This window comes from Pogona vitticeps, chromosome 12, assembly GCF_051106095.1.
Source record: "Pogona vitticeps strain Pit_001003342236 chromosome 12, PviZW2.1, whole genome shotgun sequence".
In the NCBI taxonomy this organism is placed as follows: Eukaryota; Metazoa; Chordata; class Lepidosauria; order Squamata; family Agamidae; genus Pogona; species Pogona vitticeps.
Genome location: NC_135794.1, coordinates 12,430,683 through 12,456,653, shown reverse-complemented (window position 1 = coordinate 12,456,653; position 25,971 = coordinate 12,430,683). Strand labels below are relative to the sequence as shown.

The following is a 25,971-nucleotide window of genomic DNA, read 5'->3' as shown; positions in this document are numbered from 1 at the left end:
GTATTAGGGTCTATTGACTTTATGTATCTAAGCAGGGAGGGTTGTTTATGATTTGAGGGTGGCTGTTATTGTTTTGTTCTAGTGCTCTACTACTTGTGGCCTTGGTGCTATTTGGAGGAGTGTACGCTGTAGCTCTGGAAAGGAGGAGGACTGTAGCCATACCACAAAGCCAGTTCCTGCCCAAAGATGCTACCCACGGCCATGTGCCACCTGGCGCATCGGAAACTGGAGCAAGGTAGACAAATCAGATCAAGACAACAAAGCTCTATGTGGAGAAGGCCTTTGGACCTCTTATGTCTCAACAGTGTGGTTCTTTACACCAGTGGTTCTTAACCTTGGGTAACCCAGGTGTTCTTGGACTGCAAATCCCAGAAGCCACATCCAGCATAGCTGGTGGAGAAAGCTTCTGGGAATTGCAGTCCAAGAACACCTGGGTTACCCAAGGTTAAGAACCACTGCTTTACACCACACCACCACCACCTTTAATGATTTTATCCTTTTGTTTTAAGCTACCACACCTTAGCTCAGCATTAGGAGAACTCTCCTCACAAAACCTGTTAAACGGTCAAACTATCTGCATTGGACCTGATGTGGAGACATCTTGAGAGGTGTTTACATAGAAATTGGATGCTCATCTGTCAGGTATCCTAGAGTTGCAGCCTGATTTGCAGCTCCTGTGTTGAATTAGAGCTCAGTCATAGATACCCAGCATGATCACTTCCAGTTCTGTGATACTTTAGAGCTCACAGATGTCACTGGGCTTAGCACCACTGAGTCAGGTAACAGAAGAAGAATGGGCTCCTGCTGAAAATGGAGGGGCTACTAGCTGTTTACCTCGAGAGTTTGTTTACCTCAAGAGGTAGTGAGTGCTCCAACAGTGGGCGTATTCAAGAGAAATTTAGACAACCATGTGGCAGATGTCGTTTGATCTGTTTTCCTGTACTGAGCAGGGGGGTTGATTCAATGGCCTTATAGCGAGTGCTATATGGCCCCTTCCAACTTCCTGATTCTATGATTCTAAATGGATAGATTTGCTTGTACCATCATTGTTTGTTTCCCAGTGCTCCAGGACCTGTGGAGATGGTGTGAAATTTCGGGACATCCATTGTGTTGACTCTCGAGACCAGCGACATCTTCGTCCTTTTCACTGCCAGGGTGTCCTGTATAAGCCACCAATACAGATGACCTGCAAAAACAAACCATGCCTAGGCTGGTACACTTCATCCTGGAGAGAGGTGGGGCAAGGATAAGCAAAGATGGGGGTAGACTTTGAGTCGCCTACTGCTGGGGTGTGCCTCTCTTGTTCATCAGTTTTCACTCCTAAAAGTCCACTCTTCTTATTGTAACCTCTGGCTTGGCTGGGTTGCAACATATATGAAGTTCCATTGTACAGCTTTCATTCATTTTTATTTTCATGGAAAAATAACTCTGAGGTCAAGCAAAGTCACCACCATCCCCTTTCATAGCTTTCCACAAAACCAGAGGTTCCTTTTAAATGGATAAAAATGAATCTGACCAAGTAATTTTAAGTTGATAAAACTTATTTTGCCAAATCACATCTTATTTTCTTTTGACATTGCAAGTGTTGCATCTGTGCAGTACATCTCTTCCCAGGTTTGGCTTTATGCAGCCTATAGACTCTATGGGTCACTTCAACAGTAAAATCTCTTGCATCCATTTTAGCACGGATGCTACTTTGGATACAGAACAATTGCCAGTTGTATCAATCTCAGCAAAACGTTGTTATTAGCAAGATCAGTCTGGTGTCACAAACTGTGGACAGCATGAGTGAAAGAGAAACAGACTTCCACCTGTTTCCATTCCCCCGAAACATCTGTTTAATGCATTAGTATTGATTAATAATAAAGTGCTATGGGGAATGATTGAGGGAGCTGGAGAAATTTAACCTTGAGAAGAGGAAGACGATATGTAGCCATCTCAAAATATTGGAAAAGCTGTAACAGCAGAACCAAACTTGTTTTTCCATACGTCATTGGTTCTCAACCAAACCAATTCATTCAGATGACGAGAAAAGCATCAGGTGGAAGTTTCTGTCAGTAATAATTGTTTGGCAGTGGAACAGATAACTCTGGAACATGGCAAACTCCCTCTTGTTGGAAGTTTTCAAAGAGGTTGGATGACTATCCATGATTCTTTAGCTAGGGATTTTGTAACAGAGGATTGGTCTCAGTGACACCTGAATCACTTCTAGTTCTACAATTTGTATATGATATTGTTTAGATAGAAATGTGACATTTTCAGTCTCTTGTACTTTTGAGAAAGGAGGGGGGGGAGTGGAATGCTTTTTTTAAACACTGAATATGCAAGCTGCATAGATAGAAGAAATAGAATGCAAAATTTTTCTTAAAGTTCCTTCCTAACATTGGGAAAGGATGAACTCCCAACAGAAAAGGCTGACCACTGCAAAGTCATCATGCCCCAAATGAATATTACCTTTTATTCCTATGGGGAACTCCTAAATGATCAAACTTGCAGGCACATAGCTTTTGGCCATCTGATTTTGCCTTAGCTCAGAACATGATCAAGTCTATTGTCATAGCTTGACAGAAAGCACACACAATGGGTTAAAGATCATAATCTCCTAGCAGATTCAAAACTTGTTTGATTATTTGTTTCCTTCTGACTAGTGCTCTGAGCTATGTGGTGGTGGGGAACAAGAACGCCTGGTTACCTGCCCAGAATTTGGAAGGTGTGATGAAGCACTCCAACCAAAAAATACAAGATCTTGCAACATCCACCCATGCACTAAGTGGACAGTAGGTTCCTGGGGACAGGTAAACAAACCTTCAGAATGATAACTTTATTGAATTCCTGCTAGGAACAATTCAGTTCGAATGTCCCTTGGATTGCTTTGATTATTGTCTTTATTCATCCATACCTTTTCTCCTAAAAAGAATCCAGTGCAGCTAACAGTATTAAAAGAAACTATTAAAAGCCCAAACAAATCATTACAATATTAAAAAATAATTAAACATCATATTAAAAACTTGTAGATAAAAATAATATTAAAAACACTAAAAACAACTAAAACACAACTGTCCCTTTAAGAACTCCTCTTAGTCAACTGGGGAAACAGGGATGAGCACCACCCCTTAGAGTTGGACATGACTGGACTAAATATCAAGGGGAACCGTTACCTTAGTCAACCAGTCATTAAAAGAAAGTCTGCCTGAATAGAAAAGTATTTGTGTTCTCAAAGGCTTTCATGGCCTGGATCCGATGGTTGTTGTAGGTTTTTCAGGCTGTTTGGTCGTGTTCTGGAACACAGCCAAAAAGCCCAAAAAACCTACAACAACCATCAGAAAAGTGTTTGCCTGCTTGTAGAAAGACAGTAAACATGGGACCAACCTGGCCTCCCATGGAAGGGAGTTCCAGAATTTGGGAGCAGTGACAGAGATGGACCTCTGTCGTGTTCACATCAAACACACCTCTGTCTTGTTTGGATTAAGCTTCCATTTATTTGCCTTCATCTAGTTCATTACTGACACCAAACACTGATCCAGAACCAAAACAGCTTCTTTGGATTTAGATGGAAAGGAGATGGATGTCATGTGTATACTGCTGATACTTAACCCCAAAACTCTGGACATCTTTTCTCCATAGTTTCATGCAGATGAAAAAACAGAACCCTGAGAGATACCAGGGCATTGAATAGGAGTCCCCAAACATCTTCTGAGTTCTTGCCCCCAAGAAGGACCTGGGCCACCATCAAACAGTGCCTCCCAAGTCCCATCACAGAGAGATGGCCCAGAAAGATGCCATGGCCAAACTATTGATAGGTCCAGCTGAACCAACAAGGATATACTCCCCATATCTAGTTTCCAGCATAGGTCATTCAGCAAGGCAGTAAAAACAGTCTTTTTTTAAAAAAAGTTAGATAGATAGAAGAAATAGAATGCAAAATTTTTCTTAAAGTTCCTTCCTAACATTGGGAAAGGATGAACTCCCAACAGAAAAGGCTGACCACTGCAAAGTCATCATGCCCCAAATGAATATTACCTTTTATTCCTATGGGGAACTCCTAAATGATCAAACTTGCAGGCACATAGCTTTTGGCCATCTGATTTTGCCTTAGCTCAGAACATGATCAAGTCTATTGTCATAGCTTGACAGAAAGCACACACAATGGGTTAAAGATCATAATCTCCTAGCAGATTCAAAACTTGTTTTTATTCTATTTAAATGTATGAATACAAAACATCTATCATTCAATCTTCATCTCATAGCCCAGCCTGAAACCAAATTGAAATGGATCTGGATAGAGTGGCCTTTAGCCAGATGGGTGGTATAATAAATAAAGAAATAAATACCTAGATAAACTGTCTTATCCAGGAACCCCTGGAGCTGTGAAACCATCACACACTCCAATATTTTGCCCACAAATGGGACATAAGAGACTGGTCAGTAATTATCCAATGCCATGGGATCCAAGGAGGGCTTTTTCAGCAATGCCTCCTTTAAGCGTGCTGGGATCCTATCCTGTTGCAGGGAGGCATTAACCTCCTATCCACTCAGCCAGTCTCTCTCCAGCCGATTTTACAAGCCAAGAAGGGCAAGGATCCAAGATTTGTGGTAGTCTTCACCTCTAAAGGGTCCAGTTCACATAATCATTCTGCAAGGACTGAAACTTATCCATTAACACAGGAGAAACAGGGTTCTAGTACCATTCACAGGACCTGTATCAACTGTGGCATTCAGGTCAGAACAGATTGTAGCAATTTTGCCTGCAAATTAATGCACAAATTCTTCATAGTGGGCTACAGCGTGGTCTGCATTCTCTTCCTGTGGCTCGTGACTATTTGAAAGAGCTCTGTCAGATGTCTCTATGAAGACACAATGGTGACAGAGAAGAATTACTTCTTCACTGTCAGGGTGGTGGCTTTTCAGTGGGCCCTGGCCCATGTTCAGTCAGAGTCACTCTGGGTTTTCCACTGTTGTTGCTCTAGTGTCCATCCCATTTGTTTTATCACCACTAGCTCTACAGTCAATTGGGGAACAAGACTGACTCTCCTTTGTGGAAAAAGACACTTATATACAATTGTTACATATTACAATGCTTCTTTGTCTTTGAAAGGCTTTCCTTGTTTGGTTCTGCACAGGGCAGATGATGGTTTGGTAATTAACACTTTTTCACTTTTTGCAGTGCAGTGCCACATGTGGTGGGGGCATCCAGAGAAGGCAAGTGAAGTGTATAAACACAAAAACTGGAGAAGCAGAAGACGGGACCAGCCTATGTGACCATGAACAACAGCCAGGGACTGTCCAGAAATGTAATCTTCAAGATTGCAATGTCAGAGAATCAAGTAAGTGGGGACCATGGCGTGTAATGTAGTTATTTGACTTGGTACTATAGAACACTGCCCCACATGTACCTCAGTGTGTCCTTATGAAGAGACACCTGACTATAGAAGTAAGCCAAGCAGTTACTTTGGGTAGAATGCCCTATTAGGGTAGTTGCAAGTCAGTTTTGACTTAAGGGTACATAACATAACAAATCATAGAATCACAGAGTTGGAAGAGACCACAAGGGCCATTGAATCCAACCCCCTGCCATGCAGGAACTCCATCAATGCACTCCTGACAGAGGGCCATCCAGCCTCTGCTCAAAAACCACCAAAGAAGGAGACTCCACCACATTCCGAGGCAGCAGATTCCACTGCCAACCAGCTCTGACCGTCAGGAAGTTCTTCCTGAGATTCAGGTGGAATCTCTTCCTGTAGTTTGAAACCATTGCTCCTTGTCCTAGTGGCTGGAGCTGTGGAAAACAAACCTGTCCCTTCCTCGACATGACATCCCTTCAAATATTTAAACATGGCTATCATGTCCTCTCTTAACCTTTTTTGTAAGGCTAAACATTCCCAGCTCCCTAAGCCACTCCTCATCGGACATGGCTTCCAGACCTTTGACCATTTTGGTCGCCCTCCTCTGGACATGTTCCAGGTTGTCAACACCCTTCTTGAATTGAGGTGCCCAGAACTGGACACAATACTCCAGGTGAGGTCTGACCAAAGCAGAATAGAGTGGTACTTCCCTTGATTTAGACACTATACTCCTATTGATGCAACCAAGAATCACATTGGCTTTCTTGGCAGCCGCATCACACTGCTGACTCATGTTCAGCTTGTGGTCTACCAAGACTCCTAGATCCCTTTCACTGCTACTGTTGTCTAGCCAGGTGTCTTCCATCCTATATCTGTGCAGTTCATTTTTTTCTCCTAGGTATAGGAACTAACATTTCTCCCTGTTGAAATTCATTTTGTTAGTTTTGGCCCAGGACTCTAATCTGTCAAAGTCATTTTGAATTTTAATCCTGTCCTCTGGGAAATTAGCAACCCCTACCAATTTTATATCACCTGCAAATTTAATCAGCATACTTTCTATTCCTTCATCCAAGTCATTGATAAAGATGTTGAATAGCACAGGGTCCAGAACAGAACCCTGAGGCACCCCATTAGTTATCTCTCTCCAGGATGAAGAGAAGCCATTGGTGAGCACTCTTTGGGTTCAGTCAGTCAACCAATTACAAATCCATCGAACAGTAGCACTGTCTAGCCCAAAATTTATTATTGTCTATGCAAGAATATCATGGGGAACTTTGTCAAAGGCCTTACTGAAATCAAGATATGCTACATCTACAGCATTTCCTTCATCTATCAAGCCTGTAACTCTATAAAAAAAAGAGATCAGATTACTCTGGCATGACTTGTTTTTGAGAAATCCATGTTGACTTTTAGTGATGTGTAGGCATCCTTCAGTCTTGAGAGACTATGGTGACGTGTTCTGAATAGAGGTCTTGGAACAGCGTCTAGTGTGGCTGAGAAGGCCAGTTCGAGAGTGGCAATCCCTTACACACTGGAGACATATACAGTCTGTCCCCTATCCAGCTCCCTGATTTGCCTGCTTTCAGGACTGCCTCTTTGCCTTTTAGTGATGACAGCATTGCTTTCTTAGTAATAACAAACTGTCTGTTTAATGATCTGCTTTAGAATTTTTCCAGGATGACTGAAGCAATAATTATTTGGGTCTTTTTCCCCCCTTTTTGAAGATAGGGACAACATTTGCGCTCCTCCAGTTTGTGGGGACTTCTCTTGTTCTCCAAGAATTCTCAAATATTATTGCCAGTGGTCCTGAAATTACTTCTGTCAGTTCTTTTAATATCCTTGGATGTAATTCGTCTGGCCCTGGAGACTTGAATTCATGTAGAGTAGCCAGGTATTCCTGTACTACTTCTCTACCTATTCTGTGCTGCATCTCCCCCACTACATCACCTGCTCTTCGCACCTCAAGTTGAGCACTATTTGTAAATTCGTATGGTCATTGAACCTGTTGTGACTCTATTTAGAATAGATGAGATAAAACCTGTTAGGTTTGCATTTATTTACTAACCCGATCCTGTGAAATAAATATGTAGACTAGAACACAATTATCTCTCAGTTTTTGCACTTCTCTAAAATGTGCAATGGAGTTCTCCCTTCAAAACCTGAGGATGATAAACAAAAATGCATATGCTTGGAAAACAGCCATACTGTATATTAAGATAAGGTTTTAAATGTGTATTTGGAAACTGTGCAAAAATATTTAAGATTTTTTTGTGCACACAAAACAGGTATGCATTTTCATGTCACAAAAATTCTATGAATCTTTGTGTTGTTAAATTTAAGCAGGAAAATACAACTATGCTTGAAAAAATGAGACTGTTGAAGAGAGTTAAAGCAGATGTGTGTTAGCCCTACTCAGTGAAAATGAGGTCCTTTATTTGTCCCAATGGCTATCCACAGGTGCAATTAATTTAAAGATAAATCACAGCAGATAAACAAGGAATAAGATGCAAAAATGAAGACACAATGTAAAAGAAATCAAAGGGAAATAAATTAATTTCTAACACAATACAATGGTGAAATGAAAAGTGCAAAGCAGAGCTACCTGTATTTAAGTATCAGATGAATTTAGAGTTATCCAAAACCAGTCACACTTAGCCCTTTATAAAACACTACATTTGCCCCTAACTTCCACTAGTCCTCTAGTTGAAGCTCACCATGATCCAGCTCTTTGGCCTAAAGGTTGAGAAAGAAAGACATGTAGCTACTTATTCCAAGGAACAGGTTCCTCAAGATTCAGGGGTATATGTGGGGAAATTGATCCAGGAGAATCCAGGTGAGAAAAGCAGAAGGAAAAATGTAAAATAGAATTGTGAAATCTCTCCCCCCCCCCCCCCCCATTTTAAACAAAACATTAAGGGAGATGTAGAATATCCTGGATTAGTCTAACCCATTATAAAAACTGAAACTTCTCTCAAAATCAAGACAAACTTAGACCTAAAAGCCCCAGAGCAGTCAAAATCTGCAAAAGTAAAGATTATATGAGAAAAAAGTGAACTGAACAAAACATCTGCATGTGAGCCTGAATGTGAGCATGAATGAATGTGACTCTGAATCCTAAGCAATAATTGTTTCTTGCTCCACTGGTGCCCCTAATCTTCCAGCATTCTGACTGGTTTCCTTACCTTCACCCCTAAAATTCAGTTCTGTGTTGCTAGATGGCAAGCTGGAAGAGAAAGTGCATTGTAACACTTTTTCATTATTCCCAGAAAGTAAATAATCTCTTCGTTCTGTGGCACATGATGTGACTATAGCATCTTATCAGGGTACATTTTGGACCTAGAGCCCTTGTAAGTTTCCATAGTTATAGCCTTGTCCGTTGTCTTCCAGATCAGTTAGAGTCTTATTGCCACAGCAATCATGTACAGTGGTGCCCCGCTTGATGACAAGGCATTCCAGCAAAATCGCTGTACAGTGAAATCGTGGTCAAGCAAAAAAAACAACAACCACAAAAAACATTGAAATTCATTGAAAACCGTTCAATGCGTTCCAGTGGGGGAAATATCTGATTGTGCAGCGAACATCCTCCATAGGGCGGCCATTTTCTGCTCCCTGTCTTGCAAAATGCCAGCAAAACAGCAGGGAGCCATTTTGAGAGCCGCCAATCAGCTGTTTTAAAATCCTTGTGAAGCGAAAAATCGGTTCCCGAAAAGTGAAAAAAAAACATTTGAATCATTGTTTTTGCGATCGCTATAGCGATCACAAAAACATCATTGTCAAGCAATTTTGTCGTCTGTCGGGGTAATCAACTGGGGCACCACTGTATATGCCTTTTTTTGCTCTTTCCATCATGCAAAGGTCCAGACTGGAAGGAATCCTCAGCCCTTTTTCCCAACAAAAAGCAGTCCATTGTGCTTTGTATGAAACAAACCAAAGACTTCCTCAGTGACATTCTATAGGCAGTCCATTCCATAGGCCATATATTTGTACACCAGTTCAGTTCACATATTTACAGGCTTTTTGTCCACTGTATCCTTATACTTAAAAGTAGGACCTGATTAACAAATGGTATCATCTGATGTACCAGGATGGTGTTTATCTTAGAATGCCAAGTGCAGATGCATGAAGAATGAAAGTAAAACAGACATTTTCCCTCATCTACTTACTCTTAAGATCTTGTCTAATGAAGAGATACTCTTCTCTTTTTTTATTAACAACTTGGGATAATGGTTGTTCTGGGTTTTTCGGGCTCTTTGGCCGTGTTCTGAAGGTTGTTCTTCCTTACGTTGGGATAAAGTAAGGGGTACAGAAGGTAAGGGGGGATATGAGGGAAGAAAAAAGGAGGGAGAGGAGAACACAAAATGTACTGACTTCCAATCTATTCATGTTACAATATCAACTCGACTTTCCGCTTTTCTTCTATTTGATTGCCCTCCAGGTTTTAACTTACATTTACATCCTAGTTTTAATCTATGTTATTCAACTACTATCTGGTGACTCAAGCCATTTATATAATAAATTTCATCGTTCAGTTGCCTTTTGTATTGAACAGTCTTTCAACACTTCTGATAAGATATAAGAATAAGATACTATTCTTGAAAGGGTGCACACTTCTCTGTGACTTTTTGGTTGACTTAACAAAAGTCTCCCTTTGGTATGGAATTAGGAAGTAGAACATTGTTTATGGATAACTACTGTGTATCAGTAGTTATCAAATCATCCAGTCTCAAAAATCCCATTCCTGGGCAAGGTACTGGAGCATGTGGTGGTTTCTCAGCTCCAGAGATTCCTGGAAGAAGTGGATTATTTAGACCCATTTCAATCTGGTCTCAGGCCTGGCTATGGGACAGAGACAGCTTTGGTCACCTTAGTGGATGGCATACGCTGGGAACTGGACAGGGGGAGTGTGTCCCTGTTGGTTCTGCTGGACCTCTCATCAGCTTTCAATACCATTGACCATGGTATCCTTCTGGGGCATCTCTCTGGGATGGGACTCGGAGGCACTGTTTTTCAATGGCTCCAGTCCTTCCTGGAGGGGAGAACTCAGAAGGTGATGCTGGGTGACTCCTGCTCAACGCCCTGGCCATTGGCCTGTGGCGTTCCTCAGGGTTGTGCTTTCTCACCCATGCTTTTTAACATCTACATGAAATGGCTGGGAGAGGTCCGGAATTTTGGGGTTTGATGTGACAAGTATGCGGATGACACCCAACTCGATCTCTCCTTTCCACCTAATTCCAGGGAAGCTGTCCTGACTCTAAACCAGTGCTTTGCATCAGTAATTGGCTGGATGAGGGCAAACAAACTGAAATTTACTCCAGACAAGACAGAGGTGCTCCTGGTTAGTTGAAAGGCAAATGAGGGAACAGGGATACTACCTGTGCTGAATTGGGTTACACTCCCCCTGAAAACTCAGGTCCACAGCTTGGGTGTACTCCTGGATTCATCCCTAAGCTTGGATGCCCAGGTCTCGTTGATGTCCAGGAGTGCATTTGCACAGCTAAAGCTGGTGCACCAGCTGCGGCCATTCCTTGAGATGTCGGATTTGGCTACAGTGACACATGCCTTAGTTACATTCTGTTTGGATTACTGTAACACGCTCCATGCGGGGATGCCTTTGATGATGGTTCGGAAACTTCAGCTGGTGCAAAACTCTGCAGCCAGACTACTGACTAGGGCTAACTAAGGAGCATATAACACACATGTTACAAGAACTGCGCTGGCTACCAGTCCATTTCCAGGCCCAATTCAAAGTGCTGGTCATTACCTATAAAGCCCTCTATAGCTTAGGTCCAGGCTACCTGAAGGATCGTATCTCCCTATATGCGCCTTCTCCGCAGTTAAGATCAGCAGAGGAGGCCCTCCTCTCGGTCCCATTGCCAGCACAAGCACAGCTGATGGGGACACCAGAGAGGGCCTTCTCTGTGACAGCTCCCAAGCTATGGAACGCTGTCCCTCGGGAGATCAGGATGGCCTCTTCCCTGTTATCCTTTCGAAAAAGAGCTACTCATCTCTTCAGGAAGGCTTTTAACAATTATAACTGAACCCCATTTTAGCAGATAATTTTAATCTTTTTCATGTTGTAATCTTTTAATTGTATTATAAATCATATACTTTTAATATTTAACTTTTTGTGTTTTTTAATTGTGTGAATGTTAATGTTGTGAGCCGCTTTGGGTCCCTTGTTGGGAAAAATACTGCATATAAATACTACTACTACTACTACTACTAATAATAATATGAATAGTTTGCAAACTATTTATAACCTGTGCACTTAGAATTGATAGAGGAAGCCGTTTCTAATGAGCTTATGGCAGATTAAATGTCTTTCCAAAATTCCAGATCGAAGCCTCCATTCCTCAATAGTTTTCAGATAAACAGCTGTTTGAAGACGTTGAAGGCAGCAGGAAAAGAGGAAGAATATGCTGATCTAACTCACTAAAGGAAGCTATAACCTTGACGTTGCAAGACCTGAGCAGGGCTGTTAATGATAGGACACTTTGAAATTCACTAATTCATATGGTTCCCACAAATCAGAAGTTACTTGGCAGCACATAATAACACGCCATGTTTGTTTCTTCAACAGCAAAAGACAAAACAAAAAAACCCACACAAAGTGTCTGGGAAGTACAGTGGTGCCTCGCTTAACGGGTGCCCTGTTTAACGACGAATCCGCATAGCGATGAAGATTTTGCGATCGCATTGCGATGTTCCCTATGGGGAAAAATTGCTTTGCGATGATCGCGGGGAAGCGATCAGTGAAAACGCCCCATTTTCGCACAGCTGATCGGCAGGCCTTTGCAAATGGGCCGTTTGCGATGATCGCCTCCGCGTGATCATCGTAAACGCCCCCTTTTTGCACAGCTGATCGGCAGGGCTGTGCGATCTTTGCAAAGGCCCGCCGATCAGCTGTGCAAAAACAGGGCGTTTACGATGATCACGCGGAGGCGATCATCGCAAACGGCCCATTTTCACACAGCTGATTGGCGGTTCCAAAATGGCTGCCGGAAAAACAAAATAACGACCGCTGTTTTGCCTCGCTTTAGAGGCACCGAAAATGGCTGCCCCTATGGAGGATCTTTGCATAAGGTCAGTTTTTAAGCCCATAGGAACGCATTAAACACGTTTTAAGGCGTTTCTATGGGCTTTTAAAAATCGCTTAGCGACGAAATCCCTTGACGTTTTTCCTGGAACGGATTAACATCACTAAGCGAGGCACCACTGTAGATTACAATCTATAAACGCTCACATTGAAATAGTTTTCTTTGAGAGGTGCCACAATTATTTTGTTTCCAAATAAAGACTTTGTAGCAGAATATCATTCCCATACTGGGCAGGAGAAGGAGTCAGGCTAATGCAAGAAGATCTCAGGGGAGGATGGCTTAACTTGTTTTATTCTGTGGTAATGCCCTGAAAACTATCTTTGGCAACTCATTCTTGCGCCTTTAGATTTATGACCTTCTCATCTGATGATCTGATTAGATTTCCATTTTAGCCCTCTACCCTGGAGGCTGGAGGTCAGTTGGAGAGCAAGGTTTTAAGGTCAAAAGCAGAACAATTGCTCAACTGTAAAGCCTGATATTTATGCTGTTTCTTACTCAATTTCAGAAGACTGGCATTCAAAGACTGCTTCCTAGCCGATGTCCCAGCTGTTGCATGTGTTAGGAGACATGAAGTCTCTTTTTTCTGTATGAAGCATAGACAGCTGCTCAGTCCTCATATAGGAAAGAGAGGAAATAAAAAACGGCTAAAGTCTAGGTGAAGGACTCTTGTTGTCGTTTGTTAGTTTATCTATTTATTAGATTTCTACCCCGCCCCCCTAGACAGCGTCTACTGGGGCAGTTTACAAATATCATAAAACATCATAAACATTAAACAATTAAATCAATAATATGGTGTATTCAAGATGGGGAATGATTAAAAAAACAAGGAGATAGAATTCAAGAATTGACAGAAGGGAAGGCCTGCCTAAAAAGCCATGTCTTTAAATGGCTCTTAAAAACACCTAGCGAGGGTGCCAGGCGGATCTCTTTTGGAAGGCTTTTCCATAGTTGAGGGGCCACTGCTGAGAAGACCCGGTTTCTTGTTCTTTCTTTCCGGACCTCTCTTGGCGTTAGGCCCCTCAACCGTCCCTCCTGACTATGCCGAGTAATTCGGGTAGATCTAGGTGGAAGATGCTGTTACATGCTGTCATGTTGTTTCTAACCTATGATGACCCTGAAAGGTGTTTTGAGGTATATGATATGTTCAAGGAGTGGTTTACTATAACCATCCACCAGTCGGTTTCCATGGCCAAGTGGGAATTTGAGGCCTGTTCTCCTTAGTCCTAGTCAAGCCGTTACACCACAGTGAGTCTCACTACCATCTAAAAAAACTGACAATGTGAGCATGCCAGATAAAATCTGCAAAAAAAGTGTAGGATTAACAGAAAAATTGTGAAATGAAGCTACCTTGATATCTATGAGAAATTCAAGTCTGCCAGATTCTTCACTTGTCTTGCTGGCAATTTAATCTTCAAAAAGGTGGCAGAAAAGACAAGAGATCAGCTTTCTTGGACGTCATTTTCATCAGCAGGAAGAACTAAAAAATGAGGTGGAAATGGGAGGAACTTTTGGCAGGAATCCAAATCCAATTCACATTCTTGAATTTTTTTTATATTGAGAAAAAGGAAGGCTGAGGTGTAGTATGATGATTAAAGAAATACTGAGTGAAATGCCATAGTAAGAAAAACTCAGAGAAAAATGAATTTATGTTGGATACAAGTTTCTTAAAGGTGAGGTACTGAAAGCACAATCACAAACAGTAACTATGAGAAAGAAAAATTTGAGACGTCTAGAGAATTCTGGGTGACTACATAAGGCTAGGCAAGTTAACATTTAAAATAAGACATATGAAAGAAATGGAAAGGGAGGAAATCATAAAGAAATAATATAAATCAATTGTCAGTATTTGTAGGGATAAAGTCTAGAAAGCTGAAATTAGGAATGAGAGGTTAAGAACAACAAAGAGGTTTCATCAGCTATACTTGGAACAATATGGCTCAGTCTGCCATATATAAAGAATATAGAGAAGCAAATGGGGGGAGGTGGAACTACTAAACATTTACTTCCCTATGTCTCTCAGAAAAAAAGCAGTGCTTAACTTAGTGCAAGTATAATAAAGGGGAATGGAGAGGGGCTGCCAAAGAAAGCTAAATTGATGGTACAGGAACATATACCGTATTTTTTGCTCCATAAGATGTACCTCTCCATAAGACACACCAAATTTTTAGAAGAAAACAGGAAAAAAGATAATCTGGGAATTTCAGCCTGCTGGGCCAGCGGGGGTGAGGGTGGGGGAAGCCTCCAAAGGGTCCAAGAGTGTATTCCAGGACCCATGCGACGCTCCCCCACCTGGAAGCTGGCGATTTCACCCGCGCTGGCCCCATGGGGGGTGGGGGGAGCGGGGACGAAATTGCTACCTTTGCTCCATAAGACTTTCCCACCCACATTTTTGGGGGGAGGAGTGCATCTTATGGAGCAAAATATACGGTAAATTCCACGTAGATATTGTTACAAACAAGAAGTAGCTGCCTTCAATTCTTATTTTGTTCATGGCAAGAGATGGTTAAGAAATCTGGGAAGATAAAAGTTTTGGCAAAGGAATAATAAATTGCAACAGCTCCAGGACTTGGCTTGCTTTCCCCACCCCACTCTCTTTACCTTCCTGTCCCAAGGAATGGCATTGGAAAGAGCAGGAAGAAACAAAGGAAGGGTGTGACGTAGCAGGCCACTCTGATGTCACTGCCAACTCAGGCCTCTCAGAATGCACACCACACTACTTCACACTCACTGCCACCAATTGTAATGGCTATTTAAGAAGGACAAATCTTATTTAATCAATCACAGACTTTCTCTCACTGAATACATAGGCACACAGGCCTCTAAACAAGCTCTTTTTCTCTCACACTCCAGATCTGATCTTTCACACTCTCTTCACACCCCTTTTTCTTCCAGCTCCTCCCTCTTCAGCTCCACCCTCCATCATCCCATTGGCTGATGATCCACTGCCCAGCCGTGACAGACAGGTGGGGTCAGGGTTGCCTGTTACAAAGGGTAACAAGGCTCTTCTCCAAAAAGAGCTTTTCCTCATGAAATCTTGCAAGTCTTTACATAAGTATATAAGAATCCTATTTCCTTGCTGGAGCTTTTTTCCTGGAACAATTAGCTTGTGTTTTTACCTCAGCAGAAGGATAATTGAAAGCATTCAGTGAGATTTGCTGAAATGTGAAGTAACATAGTGCCAAAGTTCACTTGTGGAACTATACTAGATAAAAATGAAACCTTGGCTCAGGACATGCCAAAAAATAAGGTTTTATATTTGTCACTGCTTAAACTAACAAAAATCTTTTTTTAAACCTTTTTAATGGAGACAGCGTTATGGGGAGTGAAATTAAGGGTTCAGGGGGTAGGTATGGCTAGAGAAAGGGTAAAATTCCAGAGAGTGAGATGGTACATTTGCATCAACTTGTGCAATTATACTATAAAGTGAGATAAAAAACAAACAGCAATTTTTCCCAGTATTACTATAGTATTCCCAGTATTCCCAGTATTACTATAGTTACTAATCTGTCTATTTCCTAATTGGACCTTCACATTCTTCTTTAATCTGTGCTTTCCAAGCTATCTTTCGAGTCCATTAAGTCATTCCATTTTTGAGTCTTTTGTAAGGTAATCTTTGTTTATCACTTCTGTTTCCTCCATCTCTGTGAGTTCACGTTTCTTTTCTGTCAGCTCTTCTAAGTCCAAGATATCTATTTTCTAATATTTTCCATCTGTAGCTGTAAAGATTGCATGCATTATCAAATATTTCATTTCTCTATCTGACATCTCAGGCATAATATTCAATAAAGAAAAAAATCCAGTTTATATGTTGTCAAATGAAATAGAATATTTTTCAAACTTCCATGCACCTACAATAATTCCCTATATATCCATGAAACATGATAAAAGTGCCCTCCTCTATTTATGTTTCCCACACTAAAACATTTTTGTATCTTAAAAAAAACTGTTGGCATTATATACCATCAGTAAAGTCATCTACAGTCATGGCCATAAATATTGGCACCCTTGCAATTCTGTCAGAAAATGCAACCCTTCTCAGAAAATTGTTGCAGTTGCAAATGGTTTGGTACTCACATGTTCATTTCTTTGGTTTGTGTTGGAACAACAAAAAAAAACAGGGTAGAAAAGTCAAATCTGATACAATCCGACACAGAAACCCAAAACTGCACTGGCCAAAATTATTGGCACCCTGTCTAAATTGCAAGAAATTTTGTCCTTGTATATTCCGGAATCTAAGTACGGCATTGCCTCTTTCCATTGTGGGTTTTAACACAGTAATTTAATCTTGCTTGCTTTCCCGTTTCAGTTCTTCCATCTCTGTATTCAAGGTCTCCAGTCTTTCTTAGGTTCTTTTTGATGTCCCATCTGTTCTGGCTATTTGTTTCTTATTTTCTGTAATTTTATTTTTAATATCAGTCATTTGCATCCCTAAATCTTTCATTTGAACACAAACTGAGCCATCCCTTTTTGTAATTGCTGTAGCCCTCTTGATAGCATCTCTTGAATACTCTGTTGCAAGTCCTTAAATGACTCTTGACCCAATATTCCACTGAGATTCTCTTTCTGTGCCAGTGATCCTCCTTGAGTTCTCTTTCCACCTTTTGTTGCCATATTGATTTTTTTCTTCCTAAAATAAGTATACAAGGGATGCTGTTTAAGTCTTCTGTCAGCAAATGTCATTGTAACCTTACTTTTCTTTCTCAGTCTTATTTACATATCAAATCCAAAGGGGGTAGCACTATCTCAGGGTAGAAAATTCTCTTGGTCGCCAAGTCACAATAAAAATTTAAAGGCCCCGCAGTTCTTTGAAGTATACAGTGGTGCCCCGCTTGACAACATTAATCGGTTCCGTTAAAATTGCTGTTAAGCGATATCGTTGTCAAGCAAAAGAAAAAATCCATTGAAATGCATTAAAAACCGGTTCAATGCGTTCCAATGGGCGAAATACCTCATTGTAAAGCAAAGATCCTCCATAGGTTCATTTTCAATTGCTGTCTTCCGGAAATAGGTCCGGAAAACAGCAGATGGCCATTTTGAAACCCCGACGAGCAGCTATTTTTGATCGTCGTGAAGCGAAAAATCGGTTCCCAAAGCAGGGAACTGATCGTTGTGAAGCGGATTTTCCCCATTGAAACATCATTTTGTGATCACAATATTGATTGCAAAAACCTCATCATGAAGCGATTTTGTTGTCTACCAGGGTAATCGGCAAGCGGAGCACCAATGGATAGGATTTCATATCATTATTTTAGATATTCACAGGAGCAAGACTTTTATCTTAGATTGATCTCATTTTGTGATGAAGTAGTTTTCTCTCCCTTCTCTGTTTTTCTCCTCTCTCCTCCCGATCCAAGCTAAGGGGCAGGAATCGCTTCTACCATGACAGTAAGATTTTTTAAAAGGTAAAGTCAGTTTTCAGCTTCAGACATTCAGCTGCCACCAGTTGATTACATCACTATTAAAGATAGAGGTCCAGTCAATGTTGTGACAAACCCAGACCTACTGGGATCTGCCACACGTTAACTAAGCTGCCACCAACCATTCCCTGTAAGAAGTCACACAGACCAGGGATGGATTTTTAACCAATAAAAGAATAAGGTTTATTTAAAACAACACACAGGCAAAATAAAATGATTAGGTGAATAAGATATAGTAACGTGGCTTAGTCTCATTCATACATGCATACAGTTTGGTTCACACAGAACCCTTAACTTGAAGCACAGACCCTGAACCTATCAGTTCTGGCTAACCATACAGACACCTGAACCTATCAGGTTGGTACTGACACACAGTAGTACCCTGTCTGACACACAGACTCCCACACCAGCTTCTTCCCAGCTGCTGCTTCTTCACATCCCAGCGTCTCCTAAACTCTTCACACACGCTCCACATATATATACAGTACAGCCCCTCCTCCTGATGTCCCGCCTTCCACTCCCCATAGGATGGAACTTTCCCTCCAAACCCATGACAGACAGGTAACATCAGTGCTGTATGTAACACCTCCCCTCTTTATAAGTTGTTTTGTAGGGGGAAAGCTAAGGTGCTTTTTCCCAAAAAACAACCTGGACAAAACACACAACAACAGTTATACATACCATATCATACTTACTTATACTTACATTCTAAGTTAACCATAGCAATTAGGCATTTAAACATTTACCATATACATTACATCAATTTACCTTTATTCATACAAACCAAGTTCAAAAAACAGGTACATTTAACTTTTTGTCATCAATATATATACATAGTCCATGTTTCTTTCGCCGTCTTCATTCTTCAGGTCTTCTTGACAAGGCATCAGCAACACAGTTCACTGACCCTCTGACCACCTTCACTTCAAAGTCATAGTCCTGCAAGTTTAAAGCCCACCTCATAAGTTTGCTATTGTGGGTTTTCATTGTCTTTAACCATTGCAGTGGTGAATGGTCAGTGCACAGAGTAAAATGTCTTCTCCAGATGTAAGGCTTGGCCTTCTGGATCGCGTAGACTATGGCCAAACACTCCTTCTCCACGGTTGCCAAATGTCTCTCACCTTTTTGGAGTTTCCTACTCAGGTAGGACACTGGATGCTGGTCACCATTCTCATCCTCCTGGCACAGAACTGCTCCTACCCCGCTGTTAGACGCATCGGTGTAGATGATGAACTCCCGGTCGAAGTCTGGAGCACGCAGCACTGGATAGTTGATTAGCGCCTGCTTCAACCTCTGGAACGCCTCCTCACAGTCGCTGGTCCACGGGATGCGGTCATCAGCCTTCTTCCTCGTCAGATCGGTCAGCGGAGCTGCAATCTCGCTAAACCTCGGGATGAACTTTCTGTAGTAGCCCACCAACCCAAGAAATGATTTGACTTTTCTCTTGGTGGTGGGTCTAGGCCAATCACGAACTGCTTCTATTTTGGCCTCCAGGGGTTTTATCACTCCTCCCCCTACCATGTGACCCAAGTATTTTCTTTCTGGGATACCCAGCTGCAGTTTGCTCTCTCTGCAGGGCCCAGGCCACAGCACTTCCTCCCCTGGGTCAAAGTGCCTCTCCCCGGCTTTCTGGTCATCCCAAGCTTTCTTTCTGACCTTTTGAGCTTGCAGGGTCTCTGCTGCTAGCTCTAGGTTTCTCTTTAGGTCCTTCCTTAAAGAGTCTATATCTGTCACAACATCCTGTGGGTCATCCTGGGTGATCTGCTCCCAATTTTGTTTGATCAAATCAAGGGGCCCTTTCACCCTTTTCCCAAATAAAAGTTCAAATGGACTGAACCCGGTACTGGCTTGTGGCACTGATCGATAAGCAAACAAAAGGGATTGCAGCTTCTGGTCCCAATTGTTTGGATTCTCTGCCAAGTAAGCCCTAATCATGCGCCTTAGAGTCCCATTGAACTTCTCAGTTAACCCATTACTTTCAGGATGATAAGCAGTGGTTTCCTTGTGCTTAATTCCACAGATTTGCCATAAGCGTTTCATGAGCTTTGATGTGAACGATGCGCCCAAATCTGTGATTATTTCTGAGGCAAATCCCATCCTGGACATATACCCCACCAAGGCATCTGCCACTGTGTTAGTTTCAATGTTAGTCAAGGGTATGGCTTCAGGGTACCTCGTGCCATGGTCCACAATGGTGAGAATGAACCTGTTTCCCCTCTTTGTGGCCTTGGGCAAAGGTCCCACAATATCCACCCCTATGCATTTGAACGGAGTGTCAATCACAGGCAAAGGGCACAACTTTGCTTTGGTCCTATCGCGGCTATTCCCCTGCCTTTGACACACATCACATTGTTTCCAGAACTCCCTGATCTGCTTCCCTATGTCAGGCCAGTAGAAATTCTGTGTGATTCTCTGCTGTGTTTTGTTCACCCCTAAGTGCGCAGCAAACATGTCAGAGTGCCCCCTTTGTAAGATCATGGGGCGATACTTTTCAGGTACCACTAGCTGACTTCGGATCCCATCTCCCCCTTTTGAGATATCCCTCAGGGCCTCTCTATACAAAATCCCCTTTTTCTCTAGAAATCTCACTGGGGTTTCAGGTGTTAGCTGGGCGTCAGTCACCTGTTCAAAACACTTTTGGAGAGTGGCGTCTGCCTTTTGCTCTTGGCCAAATCGGCTGTCTGTGGTTAAGGTTTCCACCACAGCTTCTGAACTCCCCTCTGCTTCCGTCTCTGGCTCATCATTACCCCCCTGAACTGTCCCCGTGGTGGCTTGTGAACGTGTAATCACTAGCACCCGTTTCACATGTTCAGCCAGGTCATTTCCCACGAGCACGGCTGCTGGCAGAGTCGATGAAATCGCTAGCCGCCAAACTCCCCTCCAGCCTTGGAAGTTCACAGGTACCTCCGCTACTGGCAGTGAGATCACCTGCCCCTCAATCCCTGCCACCTTCATGCTCTCATTTGGGATTATATACTCCCTAGGAATAATATCTGGATGGCACAGGGTCACCTGAGAACAAGTGTCCCGCAGCCCCCGATACTGATGGTCAAGTATTCCTACGTCCCCCCCCTGCGGTTTCAAACAACTGAGAATCTGTTCTCACAAGCAAGCATCGCTTGACCTCCACAAGAGGACCATTTTCCTCAGCCTGATCAGCAGATGTAGCTGTTCCAGATTGAGTAGCCATGGCAACAGGCTCCCTCAGTGACAATGAGCCTTGCTCTTTCTGGACACAGAACACAGCTTTTGGCTTGGTTCCACTCGAATCCTGAGGCACATTTCCTTTTATCTGCTTCCATTTCTCACACCCTGAGATTAGATGGCCCTTTCCCTGACAGAAATAACATTTTCTGCTGTACTTGGAGTCTTTCTCCTCTGATTTTGGTTTTCCCTCCAAAATCTGGTTCCTGGACTGGCTCTGCCCAGAAGTTTTATCAACAGAATGGCCGCCCATTTTTGGCGGGCCCTGAACTAACCCTTTGGAGTACTTAGGGTCCCATGTTTCCCTCATGTTTTCTTCAGAATAATTCAGGTTTTGACGTTGTGCCTTAACCTGTGTGCCTTCTTTTGGTTTCTTTTCTAGCTCCTTTTGCTTAGCCTCAAACTCAGCCCTGATCTGTAAACTTTCTTCCTCAGCCCTAGCTTTTATCTCTTTTACTTTTTCTTCAGTCTTATCTCTGATTTCTTTTAACTTAATGTCTTTTTGCTGATTATATTTTTCAAAATCTTGCTCACTTTGTCTGACCTCAGCCTCATACTTTTCTCTTTCCGAAATTTCTTCAACTGATAAATTGTTATTTTTCTTATTTAGGAATGTTAATTTTAATTGTGCCATTCTCATTCTGTGTTCCAGTTCCATCTCTTTCATCCTCATGGCCATTCCCCTTTTCTTGGCATCTGCCTCTGCCTGACTGATTTCAGATCTTTCTCTTAAGTCTAATTCCCTCATCTTCAGTTCATGCTGTTGGGCTAGGAGCATTTTTCTGAGTTCTGAGGTCAGTTCTCCCGTGCTGTCACCTTGCACTGAGCCAAATTCATCCTCAGAACCTTGGTCAACCTGGGGGTCTTTCACTTCACCCATTTCTGCCATTTGGCTTCGAGTCAAGGGCATAATCCCCCCCCAGCACAGGCTGCTTCAAAAAGTCAAGCCTCAAAATAAAACGACCACTTTTTTTTTTCTTTTGCCTCAGAACCAGCTTTCCCTATAGATTGCTGCTGTCCTTTCAGCACTAACTTGCAACAGTTGCGAGCTAGAGTCTACCCCCTTCTGCTGGGCCTCTCAGCAGACAAGCTAGCTCACTGCTATTTCACAGTTTTGCCTCAGCTTTTTCCCGCCAAAACAGGCTGCCTCAGAGCACCCTAATCTAGTCTCCCCAGTTGGCACGTTCTTCTACTAGCGCACCTCCCCGTGAGGTACACCTAGAAGATTACCTACGCGCCTCAGATTGTCCCTGACTAGACCCCCCTTGCTCTGGGCACACTTGCCAAGGCTTTGCTGGACCGCTGGACAACTGGACCAGTCGTATCCCACACGCTGGACACCAATCAATGTGACAAACCCAGACCTACTGGGATCTGCCACACGTTAACTAAGCTGCCACCAACCATTCCCTGTAAGAAGTCACACAGACCAGGGATGGATTTTTAACCAATAAAAGAATAAGGTTTATTTAAAACAACACACAGGCAAAATAAAATGATTAGGTGAATAAGATATAGTAACGTGGCTTAGTCTCATTCATACATGCATACAGTTTGGTTCACACAGAACCCTTAACTTGAAGCACAGACCCTGAACCTATCAGTTCTGGCTAACCATACAGACACCTGAACCTATCAGGTTGGTACTGACACACAGTAGTACCCTGTCTGACACACAGACTCCCACACCAGCTTCTTCCCAGCTGCTGCTTCTTCACATCCCAGCGTCTCCTAAACTCTTCACACACGCTCCACATATATATACAGTACAGCCCCTCCTCCTGATGTCCCGCCTTCCACTCCCCATAGGATGGAACTTTCCCTCCAAACCCATGACAGACAGGTAACATCAGTGCTGTATGTAACACCTCCCCTCTTTATAAGTTGTTTTGTAGGGGGAAAGCTAAGGTGCTTTTTCCCAAAAAACAACCTGGACAAAACACACAACAACAGTTATACATACCATATCATACTTACTTATACTTACATTCTAAGTTAACCATAGCAATTAGGCATTTAAACATTTACCATATACATTACATCAATTTACCTTTATTCATACAAACCAAGTTCAAAAAACAGGTACATTTAACTTTTTGTCATCAATATATATACATAGTCCATGTTTCTTTCGCCGTCTTCATTCTTCAGGTCTTCTTGACAAGGCATCAGCAACACAGTTCACTGACCCTCTGACCACCTTCACTTCAAAGTCATAGTCCTGCAAGTTTAAAGCCCACCTCATAAGTTTGCTATTGTGGGTTTTCATTGTCTTTAACCATTGCAGTGGTGAATGGTCAGTGCACAGAGTAAAATGTCTTCTCCAGATGTAAGGCTTGGCCTTCTGGATCGCGTAGACTATGGCCAAACACTCCTTCTCCACGGTTGCCAAATGTCTCTCACCTTTTTGGAGTTTCCTACTCAGGTAGGACACTGGATGCTGGTCACCATTCTCATCCTCCTGGCACAGAACTGCTCCTACCCCGCTGTTAGACGCATCGGTGTAGATGATGAACTCCCGGTCGAAGTCTGGAGCACGCAGCACTGGATAGTTGATTAGCGCCTGCTTCAACCTCTGGAACGCCTCCTCACAGTCGCTGGTCCACGGGATGCGGTCATCAGCCTTCTTCCTCGTCAGATCGGTCAGCGGAGCTGCAATCTCGCTAAACCTCGGGATGAACTTTCTGTAGTAGCCCACCAACCCAAGAAATGATTTGACTTTTCTCTTGGTGGTGGGTCTAGGCCAATCACGAACTGCTTCTATTTTGGCCTCCAGGGGTTTTATCACTCCTCCCCCTACCATGTGACCCAAGTATTTTCTTTCTGGGATACCCAGCTGCAGTTTGCTCTCTCTGCAGGGCCCAGGCCACAGCACTTCCTCCCCTGGGTCAAAGTGCCTCTCCCCGGCTTTCTGGTCATCCCAAGCTTTCTTTCTGACCTTTTGAGCTTGCAGGGTCTCTGCTGCTAGCTCTAGGTTTCTCTTTAGGTCCTTCCTTAAAGAGTCTATATCTGTCACAACATCCTGTGGGTCATCCTGGGTGATCTGCTCCCAATTTTGTTTGATCAAATCAAGGGGCCCTTTCACCCTTTTCCCAAATAAAAGTTCAAATGGACTGAACCCGGTACTGGCTTGTGGCACTGATCGATAAGCAAACAAAAGGGATTGCAGCTTCTGGTCCCAATTGTTTGGATTCTCTGCCAAGTAAGCCCTAATCATGCGCCTTAGAGTCCCATTGAACTTCTCAGTTAACCCATTACTTTCAGGATGATAAGCAGTGGTTTCCTTGTGCTTAATTCCACAGATTTGCCATAAGCGTTTCATGAGCTTTGATGTGAACGATGCGCCCAAATCTGTGATTATTTCTGAGGCAAATCCCATCCTGGACATATACCCCACCAAGGCATCTGCCACTGTGTTAGTTTCAATGTTAGTCAAGGGTATGGCTTCAGGGTACCTCGTGCCATGGTCCACAATGGTGAGAATGAACCTGTTTCCCCTCTTTGTGGCCTTGGGCAAAGGTCCCACAATATCCACCCCTATGCATTTGAACGGAGTGTCAATCACAGGCAAAGGGCACAACTTTGCTTTGGTCCTATCGCGGCTATTCCCCTGCCTTTGACACACATCACATTGTTTCCAGAACTCCCTGATCTGCTTCCCTATGTCAGGCCAGTAGAAATTCTGTGTGATTCTCTGCTGTGTTTTGTTCACCCCTAAGTGCGCAGCAAACATGTCAGAGTGCCCCCTTTGTAAGATCATGGGGCGATACTTTTCAGGTACCACTAGCTGACTTCGGATCCCATCTCCCCCTTTTGAGATATCCCTCAGGGCCTCTCTATACAAAATCCCCTTTTTCTCTAGAAATCTCACTGGGGTTTCAGGTGTTAGCTGGGCGTCAGTCACCTGTTCAAAACACTTTTGGAGAGTGGCGTCTGCCTTTTGCTCTTGGCCAAATCGGCTGTCTGTGGTTAAGGTTTCCACCACAGCTTCTGAACTCCCCTCTGCTTCCGTCTCTGGCTCATCATTACCCCCCTGAACTGTCCCCGTGGTGGCTTGTGAACGTGTAATCACTAGCACCCGTTTCACATGTTCAGCCAGGTCATTTCCCACGAGCACGGCTGCTGGCAGAGTCGATGAAATCGCTAGCCGCCAAACTCCCCTCCAGCCTTGGAAGTTCACAGGTACCTCCGCTACTGGCAGTGAGATCACCTGCCCCTCAATCCCTGCCACCTTCATGCTCTCATTTGGGATTATATACTCCCTAGGAATAATATCTGGATGGCACAGGGTCACCTGAGAACAAGTGTCCCGCAGCCCCCGATACTGATGGTCAAGTATTCCTACGTCCCCCCCCTGCGGTTTCAAACAACTGAGAATCTGTTCTCACAAGCAAGCATCGCTTGACCTCCACAAGAGGACCATTTTCCTCAGCCTGATCAGCAGATGTAGCTGTTCCAGATTGAGTAGCCATGGCAACAGGCTCCCTCAGTGACAATGAGCCTTGCTCTTTCTGGACACAGAACACAGCTTTTGGCTTGGTTCCACTCGAATCCTGAGGCACATTTCCTTTTATCTGCTTCCATTTCTCACACCCTGAGATTAGATGGCCCTTTCCCTGACAGAAATAACATTTTCTGCTGTACTTGGAGTCTTTCTCCTCTGATTTTGGTTTTCCCTCCAAAATCTGGTTCCTGGACTGGCTCTGCCCAGAAGTTTTATCAACAGAATGGCCGCCCATTTTTGGCGGGCCCTGAACTAACCCTTTGGAGTACTTAGGGTCCCATGTTTCCCTCATGTTTTCTTCAGAATAATTCAGGTTTTGACGTTGTGCCTTAACCTGTGTGCCTTCTTTTGGTTTCTTTTCTAGCTCCTTTTGCTTAGCCTCAAACTCAGCCCTGATCTGTAAACTT

General features: G+C 43.0%; 1 protein-coding gene across 3 annotated transcripts in view; it reads left to right on the top strand.

The window, feature by feature from the left end:
* Positions 1–25,971, top strand: part of ADAMTS7 (ADAM metallopeptidase with thrombospondin type 1 motif 7) — a 134,365-nt gene that overhangs the window by 93,538 nt on the left and 14,856 nt on the right. For all 3 annotated transcript variants that reach the window (XM_072982307.2, XM_020813218.3, XM_078380867.1), the window contains 4 exons: positions 83–235; positions 1,062–1,235; positions 2,649–2,795; positions 5,165–5,324. In XM_072982307.2, coding sequence (XP_072838408.2) covers positions 83–235; positions 1,062–1,235; positions 2,649–2,795; positions 5,165–5,324 — 634 coding nt within the window. The remainder of the gene's footprint in view (positions 1–82; positions 236–1,061; positions 1,236–2,648; positions 2,796–5,164; positions 5,325–25,971) is intronic.